The sequence below is a fragment of the Varanus komodoensis genome, unplaced genomic scaffold (genome assembly GCF_004798865.1).
Source record: "Varanus komodoensis strain SLA01 unplaced genomic scaffold, ASM479886v1 scaffold30, whole genome shotgun sequence".
NCBI lineage: Eukaryota > Metazoa > Chordata > Lepidosauria > Squamata > Varanidae > Varanus > Varanus komodoensis.
The window spans coordinates 4,843,303-4,852,730 of record NW_025335762.1 but is presented as its reverse complement, the minus strand read 5'-3'; the positions used below and the strand labels follow the sequence as shown (position 1 = coordinate 4,852,730).

The 9,428-nt window shown below is 43.2% G+C and overlaps 1 protein-coding gene across 5 annotated transcripts in view; it reads right to left on the bottom strand.

Annotated features, from left to right (window-relative positions):
• Positions 1-9,428, bottom strand: part of PPP2R2A (protein phosphatase 2 regulatory subunit Balpha) — an 82,596-nt gene that overhangs the window by 20,519 nt on the left and 52,649 nt on the right. For 3 of the 5 annotated variants that reach the window (XM_044437484.1, XM_044437481.1, XM_044437486.1), the window contains one exon: positions 3,536-3,633. In XM_044437484.1, the coding sequence (XP_044293419.1) occupies positions 3,536-3,633 (98 nt within the window). The remainder of the gene's footprint in view (positions 1-3,535; positions 3,634-9,428) is intronic. The other 2 variants (XM_044437485.1, XM_044437482.1) reach the window with 1 other exon arrangement.

The following is a 9,428-nucleotide window of genomic DNA, read 5'->3' as shown; positions in this document are numbered from 1 at the left end:
ATTTGCACCTAATAGTGTGATTTGTGCACTTCATGTACTTTATGCAACCTATACAAGTAGCATGATTTGTGTGAATTTCCTTAGATTTTTTTTTAATGTCTCAAGCGTAACCTGTCTCAGAGATAAAAGTGTGTAGGAAAAAAACTTGAACTGCATTGGCTTCTGCAAGGGCAGGCAGAAATCTGGTCAAGCTCAAATAAACAGGACTTCTCAGAGCCACCTCATGTGTTACCAAATATTTACCAAAAAGAAATAAGAATGTAAGGACATAAGAAAAGCCATGTTGTATCAGACCAAAGGTTCATCTAGTCCAGCACTGTTCACATGGTGGCAAACCAGCTGTCCAGAGCAGGATGGGTGCAAGACCTCCTCCTGCCCAAGCTCCTCAGCAACTGGTGTATGCATGGATGCCACCTCTGGAAAGGTGGTAGCACTCGGCCAGCAAGGCTAGTCACCACTGAGAGCCTCCTCCTTCATGCATTTGTCCAATCTTCTTTTAAAGACGTCCAAATTGGTGGCCATCATCACTTCCCATGACAGCAAATTCCATAGTTTAACTATATGCTGTGTGAAAAAGTACTTCCTTTTAGCTATCCTAAACCTTTCCCCAATCAGCTTCATGGGATGACCCCAGGTTTGACTGTTATGGGAATGAGAGAAAAATTATCTTTCTCCTTTCTACTCCCATGCATTATTTTAACACCTCCATCATGCCTCCCCTTATGCACCTCTTTTCTAAACCGAATGGTCCCAAGTTGTTGTAGCTGCTCCAGCCTTTTGATCATTTTTGTGGCCCTTCTTTGTACTGTCTAGTCCTTCTTTTTCCAACTCAATCTCCTTCTGGAGGTAACGTGACCACAACTGAACACAATATTTTAAGTGCGATCACACTAAAAGTTATATAAGGGAAGTAATATTTTGGCTGTTCCGTTTTCTTTTCCATTCCTAATTATGCTTAGCATGGAGTTTGCCTTCTTCACAGCAGCTGAGCACTGAGCTGACATTTTTACTGAGCTGTTCCCCAAGATCCCTTTCTCGTTCAGTCACTGCTAGCTCATGCCCCATCAGTGTATACTTGAAGTTGGATTTTTTCTTCCCAACATGCATTACTTAGTTGCTTACATTGAACTGCATTTGCCATTTTGGTGCCCATTCTCCTAAGCTTAGAGCTTCTCACAATTCTTTTTGGTTTTAACCATCCTAAAAAAGTTTAGTGTCATCAGCAAACTTGGCCACATCACTTACTTCTCATTCCAGATCATTTACGAATATGCTGAAAAGCACTGGTCCCAATACAGATCTTATGGGACTCTACTGGTGACATCTCTCCATTAGTAGAAATCTCCATTTATTCCCACCTTCTGCCTTTTGTTCTTTAACCAATTACTGATCAATAAGTGGACTCCACACTCTTTATTCCAGAACTGCTTCATTAGCTCAGTAGCCTTTGGTGAGGGACTTTGTCAAAAGCTTACTTGCAAATTCAAGTAAACAATGTCTACTGGATTGCTCCTGTCCATATGCTTACTGACACTCCGAAAGAACTCGAATAGGTTAGTGAGACAAGACTTCCCCTTGTGGAAGCCATACTGACTTTCTTTTCAGCAGGGCTTGTCTCTGTGTGCTTAATGAATCTATCTTTAATAATGCTTTCAAGCAGTTTACCCAGAACACATGTTAAGCTAACTGGCCCATAATTCCCCAAGTCCTCCCAGATCCCTTTTTAAAAATGGCTGTTACAAAGGCCATTCTCCAGTACTCTGGTACAAGGGCTAATTTTAGGGACATGCTAAATATTTTGGTAAAAAGGTCATGCTTGACACTTTTTTTTTTTTTTTGATAACACTAGGATGGATACCATCTGGACCAGGTGACTTGCTGCTTTCTGTTTGACAGTAAGGTGTAGAGTTCCATCTTTGGTCAGTACTATTTCTCCTAATTCCCTGGACTCCCTTCCAGATAAACTCCGGGACAAGTATTTGCTCTTTATCCTCTGCTGTGAAGGCTGATGAAAAGCATCCATTCAGTTTCTCTGCTATCCTTGCTTAGTACTCCTTGAATTCCATTACCATCCAATGGCCCGCTACTTCCTTAGCCACTTCCTTTCTTTTTGATGTGGCAGGACACTAGCCCTTCCAAAGCTTCTTAAAGCACTTCAAGAACAGCTGCAAGAGTGGCCAACACAGGTGAAGGAAACAAGGGCTCTGAAGCCTTCACTAACATCCATGTGCTTTGGGTTTCAACTCCTAATGGTTGAAATGCCTAATGGTCAAGAATGCTGGGAATTGCAGCTTGAAACACTTGGAGGCACCAGGCTGGGGACAGCTCAGCTGCAGTGCACAGAGGAGTCTGCAAAGTGACTGATGAGACACAGTGCAAAGTAAAGACCCGTTAAAGTATATTTTATACTTTATATGCATGTATTGATGTTGTGTTTTAAAGATGATTGTACACAGTCGCAGTGTTGATTTGTTGGAAGCAATCTAAAATGTTTCAATATAAAATTTACATCAGTAAGAAAGTGCACTGGAAGAATTTAGTCAAATGCTCTGTGTTGAATCACTGAAAGGCTAACATCATTGAAGGTAGAAAAAGAGGGGTTTTTTGTTGATACACATGGCAATTTTTTAAGTATTTACCAAAGTTCAGTGCTAGATCACATTTGAGCACCGACAGTTTTTTGAAATCTCCAGTTTGGAACTGTTTCCTTAATCATAATTTCCTGTAATTGTATATGCTTAATAAGTTATTTGTATGGATTGTACAGGACAAACTAGATTTCTTTTCATGATTAGTCTGATACAACAAATAGACTTGCACAGCACCTTCTGCATGTAGAGCATCACTTCATCCACCGAAATTCAGCCCCAGCCAATCTTAAATTGCCCTATGCAATGTTTCCATAATGTGACAGTATAAAAAAGTGCATATATGTTCTGTATTTGGCAATAAATATGCTTTCCCACAAGTTAAACTCACCAGTTCTCAATTTTATCCTCTTTAGATCTTAGATTAATAGGATAGTTTGGAACACATCAGCTGTGTTCCAAACACAGGAACCTTAAAGGATACTAAGTAATTAGCTCCCAATTTCTAAAGTTTGGTGTGTGTGTGTGTGCAGGTTAATTAAAAAAGATGATCTAATTCTTCAATTATGTCTGTCACCCTCTAGCTGCAACCCTATACATATTTATTTGGAAATAAGGCCAATACAATGTGAGTTATCTTTATGTGAACAAGCATCGGGTTGCCGTGTTTGAAATGCATTCTAAACCTTTAATCCATACATCCCATATAGGAATATTCCCATCTTCGGTTATCAGCTATCCTTGGCGATACAAGATATCTATACTGTAAGTCTCACAAAGAGACATATGCAAAACAATCAAACAAACAGCACTTTTCAGAAGCTTTTTCTTTGAATTTTTTCATAGATAATGCATAAAAGACCATAATTTTCATGTAGAGATACAATTCCCTCTTAAAACTGCTTGGAAAAGGGTGTATGAATTGACAATATCTATCAAGAACTTACCTCCTGCTCTTGTTGAAAGATGACAACTCTACCACCTTTGTCTCCTGTTGCTAGCAGTTCTCCAGAATGATTAAATTCTACTGTAGATATTATATCTGCTGCATAATAAAAAGAAAACACACACACATATTAATATTTTTCTTTGTGCAGTTTAATAAAACCCACACATACAAAGTTGTTTGTGGCATGTAGCTGGTTTGCTTTGGCTTGACAGCTCTTGTGAGTGCAAGCAGCCAATCAGACAAAATGTTGCTTGTTGCTTGTTTAACACAGCGTTAGGCAACACAGTGTTCAGATATTTTAGTCTAATACTTCCATCAGCCAATGACCTGAGATTACAGGACTTAAAGTTACAAAATGTGGGGGGTGGGGGGAACCAGGTTGCCTATCCCAGCTTTAGAATGTCATCTGAACTCAAGGGTTCATAAGCCAAGAACAAACCCCGATTTGCAAATCCTAGCTCATATGTGGTATAAATGGTCTGATACGCAAAACAAACCATTTCAGTTTGTTTAGCAGCTGGTGGGAGGACCCAGCTGAGATGGAATGAGCCACATCCATCAGTATGGGGTTCATTCGAGTAAAGGCAGGATTGCCCAGAGGATGGCGCTGGGTTCAGCAGGTATGGCCCTCCTCTCTCAAGATTGCATGAGGAGAATCCTGAAAGGGCCAATGTGACCATTCTGGCCCCATCCACCTTCACCAGGGCAGTTGCCTCCCCACTGCAGGCTATGCAATTGTGCGCGAAAGCTGACTGCAAACCTTTGCCCTGCGCATGATGAAGATGCCCTCTCCTTACAGGGAGGTCCACATGCGACACCCAACATCACATTTAAAGCAGCACTGCACTTCCTGCTCCTCTCACCCTTGCAAGGGAGCACTGGGAAGCAGCCATGGGGCTATGCCTTTCATATGTCCCAGTGCCCACAGTCTCCATGAAGCAATTCAAGGTAGAAATCCCGCAATTTCTGCCAAGGTGTTAGCAGTTCCCATTATCAGTCCCCCGTCATGAGTAACTGACATAATGAAGTCACAGTCCTGCCGAAGTTAGCAATGCATACCACATATGTATTGCACACATGGACTTGTGAGCCGTCCTGAGATGCCATGCATAAGGGACGGCATATAAAAGTTTTAAATAAACAAACAAACAACTGCACACCGCTCAATTCCAGCCAGAACCCGCTCCAGGTACCAACTGGAAAGTATTCCCTACTTTGCTACAGATACGAACCCATTTACTAGCGGCCAGACAAGCATGCGAGTTAAATTTCTCAACTCTGAATATGTATTTATTTGTTTATTTAAAACTTTTATATGCCGTCACCACATGCCTCGGCATCTCCCTCCCTGTGCTTGTTATGGCTTATAACTGAACAATGTGTGGTGGTGTGGTGGGCCACCGTAGGTGAGGGCAGCCATTTTGAATATCAAGATGGGACCTCAGTGCATAGAGGCTGTGAAAGAGTTAAACCGGCTTTGCATTACCTTAAAATAAACAGGGGGTATGTGAGGGTTCTTTCATTTTTGTACTTGCACGATTTAAGGTGTTAACACTGACATATAAAGCCCTGAACAACCTTTGGGGCACAGGTATAAAGAACTCTATCATTAAAACGTTCCCAAACCCACCTCACCATTAGGTAAAGCTGCCTGAGCCATGAAACTGTTAACCACTGTCAAAACAAACCCTCTACATCTAAATGAAATGGTTGCTATGGTGTGGGCATGGGAATGACACCATCACTGGAGATAAGATTTCAAAATGAGCAAAGGATATGATGCTCATTAACAGAATTTACAAAGAGGAATCAAATCCGGCTGTTCACATAATAGGCTGAAATTGCTTAAATATTCTTAAATACAATATACTGTTCCTAAAAGGTAAGAGAGTCTTCCCCCAGCTAAGCAAGCTCTTAATAGCTTTCCTGTCAGAGCAGTTTTCCTAAATGCCCCCCAGCCAATTTCTCACAAATGGGAAGAAAAGATGATCTTCAGGCTTCTCTGATGATTCAAATGGTTCTGGGACTACTTACTGAAGTCCCCCCGGTCAGACATAAAACAGCAAGCTGAAAGGTTACAGATAACTTGTTTTGCTCATAAAATCATCATGTTTTGATATTTTGATATGTTAAATGTAAGTTATGCATACTAGCGATACATCACTAGCTGGAGAATGCTGGGAGTTTTGGGACCTTTTTTCTGTCTAAATATGCATAGGATTGTACCCAAAGTGACTTTACGTTTGTAAAGAGTGCTAAGTATTGCACCTTTTTCCAGCCAGTTATTCCCTCTGAAATACTTGGCAAGGCTAGGCACTGTTGCAGACACATATACCCGAATCTGGAGGCAAAAAATATGCTGCTCACTCACCATCCCTACCTACAGCATGCTGAGGCTCTTACCTGGGAGAATCCCAGATGTTTTCCAGAGGCATTAAGTCAGGAGGAGGAGGAAGGGGAAAACAACAGTCCTGTAACAGTTGAGCATCCCCTTCCAGCTGCTCAAGCATTGCTAGGGGTACCCATCTCCCTTTGGGAATCATGACAACTACTGAGACAAGGTAGATGCCCAGAACAAAATGACAAATGTCTCCCACTGGTCCGGATCTCCTACAATCCACAAGGCATTGCTTAGCTGCAATGGCCCTGCAGGATGCAGCCAAGAGGAGAAGCAGGAAGGGAAACGACAAGAATTTTGCTCCTCCGTGCTAAAAGTCAGTCATCAGACTTTGCTCGCATTACCAAATGCAGAATCAGAGTTTTGGCCCAGAATTAAAACAAAAAGCCCCAAGAAACCTACAGCGCTGCCTTCCTTTTTGATGCACTGTGGCACATGCAGCCAAAACCAAGAGCTACGTTTTCTGTCCAATGCACACCTATTTCTCTAGCTTCCTGAACAAAAAGGGGAAGCGGGAGAGAAATCACAAATGCATACAATGTACAGGATTGCCAGATTCCAGGATTTTAAGGCTTTTATCCTTAATTTCAAGATCTCCAGGGGAAGGAACAGCTTTTGGAATATGGGATCATAATTAAGGGGGCATGCTGTTTTCTGATTGGCTTGAAATCCTCTGTGCACTCTGTACTTGCAGCCACAGACTGGGTTCAGACATTGCTGAACCACGGGCTGCTTTTGAAATGTGGGCTCTTGCATCATCTGAACCCAAACAAGGTAACAAACCATGCTGAACCACTCACAGTTTATAATCCAACAATGAACCGTAGATTCTCTGCATGGGATGCTCATAATGAGCTGTGGTTTGTTAGTACAGCGGGGCTCAAACCACAACAACCTACTCAACCCTTGAGTGTGGGTTATCATATCTTCTGAAGCTAGTCACTGTGTTCATCTGGCTATACAACCAAGCTCCTGCCAGGAACAACCAAGCTTTACTCTTCCCTCCATCATGCCCCATCCTTGATTTTCTAAACTCCACTCTTTAGGTCCTAGATGTCATTCCCTCAATTGCAGGATGATCTAGCAAGTCTAGACACACAATTTCAGTCAGTTCCCACCTTTCCCAAAGGACTGAAATTCTAACAGGGGTGGACAACTTGAGGGCCACATGTGGCTCTGAATTAATTTCACAGCACCGTGCAAGGGATCAGATCAGACCTCCAACAAGAAATATTTTTTCCACCTGGGTTGGGAGCTATGTTTCCCCTTCTTAATTTCAAGCTTCCAGAACAACAGAAAGTCTCCTTGAAAGTAGCTCTTTATTGTCAGTCCACACCTAACAACATACAGCAACTGAAAGGCTAGTCTCTTTGTATGAACAAAATCATGATCATGGAATCATGGACTAGTGGAGTTGGAAGGGGCCAAGAAGGCCCAAGTCCAGCTCCATGCTCAGTGAAGGAGTCAATGGAGGACTGCAAGTCAAAGCATCCCGGACTCCATCCCGGAGAGCCCATGAGTCATTGGTTCCATTGCTGTACTTGCTCTAGCAGTCAGGAAGTTTCTCCTGATGTCCAGCTGGAATCTGGCTTGCTTGTGTCCTGCATTCGAGGATTAAGAAGAGTTCTCAGCCCTCTTCTGTGTGACAACCTTTCAAGTATTTGAAAAGTGCTACCAAATCACCCCTCATTCTTCTCTTCTCAAGGCTAAACATGCCCAGCTCTTTCCAACTCTTCTCGCAGGGCATTGTTTTCAGTCTCCTGATCATCTTTGTTGCCCTCCTGCAAACTTTTTAGATGATGTGTCTGCATCCTTCTTAAACTGTGGTGGCAGAACTGGATACAGTATTCAATATAGGGCCTAAGTGGGGCCAAATAGAGGGGAACCAGTACCTCATGTGATCTGGAAGCTACACTTCTATTAATACAGCCCAATATAGCATTAACCTTTTCTTTAGCCGCATCACATTGTTGACACATATTCAACCTGTGATCTACTTCAATTCTAAGATCCTTCTCAATTGCTATATTGTTGAGCCAAGTATTCCACATCTTGTAACAATGTATTTGGTTTCTTTTTCCTAGGTGCAGAACTTGGCATTTGCCCCTACTGAATTTCATTCCATTTTTTTCGGTCCAGCACTCCAACCTATCAAGATCACCTTGACTCCTCTTTCTGTCTTCCAGGGTATTAGCGATCCCACCCAGTTTTGTGTCATCTGCAAATCTGATCATCATTGCTTGCACTTCTTTATGCAAATCATTAATAAAAATGTTGAAGTGCACTGGACCCAGTATTGAGCCCTGCAGTACCCTTTGGGTTCAACTTTAGGATTAGCTGAACCCAAACTAGAAACTAGTTTTGAAACCCACCCATTATAATACTGGGTTCCACCCCTCTGAGTAGGTCCCTCTGGAGAACAGCTAGTCATTGAGACCTATACAAGCTCTCTAATAGAGTAGCTTTTCTACCCCAGTGCCACATCCTGGAGTCAGGGATTAGACTGAGCATGGGCTTGTCTTGCTCCTCTCCTTTGTACCCTCCCTTCCCTTCTCTTCTGACTGTTCCCGTGGTTGGTCTGAGAATCTGGGGGCAGCTGCCTCATCCTCATCTATCCCTTTGATCCCACCCCCCCCCCGCCCACATCTCCCAATTTTCACAGTCCTCATCAGAAGAGTTGGTGCAGCCCTGACCTTGGAAAGCACACCAAGAATTAATTGTCTAGTCCATTCCCAACACCCCACAGTCTCTTGACTGAGGAGAAAGAGAGAGAAGGGAAGGGGAGAAAGAGAAAGGTAGCAGGGAGAGGGAAAGGAGGTGTCCACTACCAGTTTCTCCTTCATCTTCTGATAGCATCCAGCCCAACAGATTTCTATTGAGGCCCTTTGCAGAATTAAAAAAAGGTTGGGATTCTTTAGCAAAGCTGGCATGCAAGAGGACCGTGGCTGCTACCCAGAGTTCTTTTGTTTTACTCCAGTTCATTAGGAACTGAAGTAAAACAAAAGGGTGAATTGAACCTTGTCCTGAACGGGGTTGCACTCCCTCTTAGGGACAAGGTCTGCAGCTTGGGAGTGCTCCTCGACCCGGAGCTTTCACTGGAAGCTCAGGTAACAGCAGTGGCGAGGAGCGCTTTCCTCCAGCTTCGGCTGATTCATCAGTTGCGCCCCTACCTGGAGTACGACTGCCTCGCGACAGTGACACATGCGCTGGTGACTTCCCGTCTTGACTTCTGTAACGCGCTCTATGTGCGGCTACCCTTGAAGACGGTCCGTATACTTCAATTGGTTCAAAATAGAGCTGCCAGGCTGCTGACGGGGACTGGGCGTTATGTCCACATGACTCCAGTTCTCCGTCAGCTTCACTGGCTTCCCATTGAAGTCCGGGCCCAATTCAAGGTGTTGGTGATGACCTATAAAGCCCTAAATGGCTTGGGTCCTGGTTACCTAAAGGAGCGCTTACATCCATATATGCCCAGCCGCCCCCTGAGATCAGC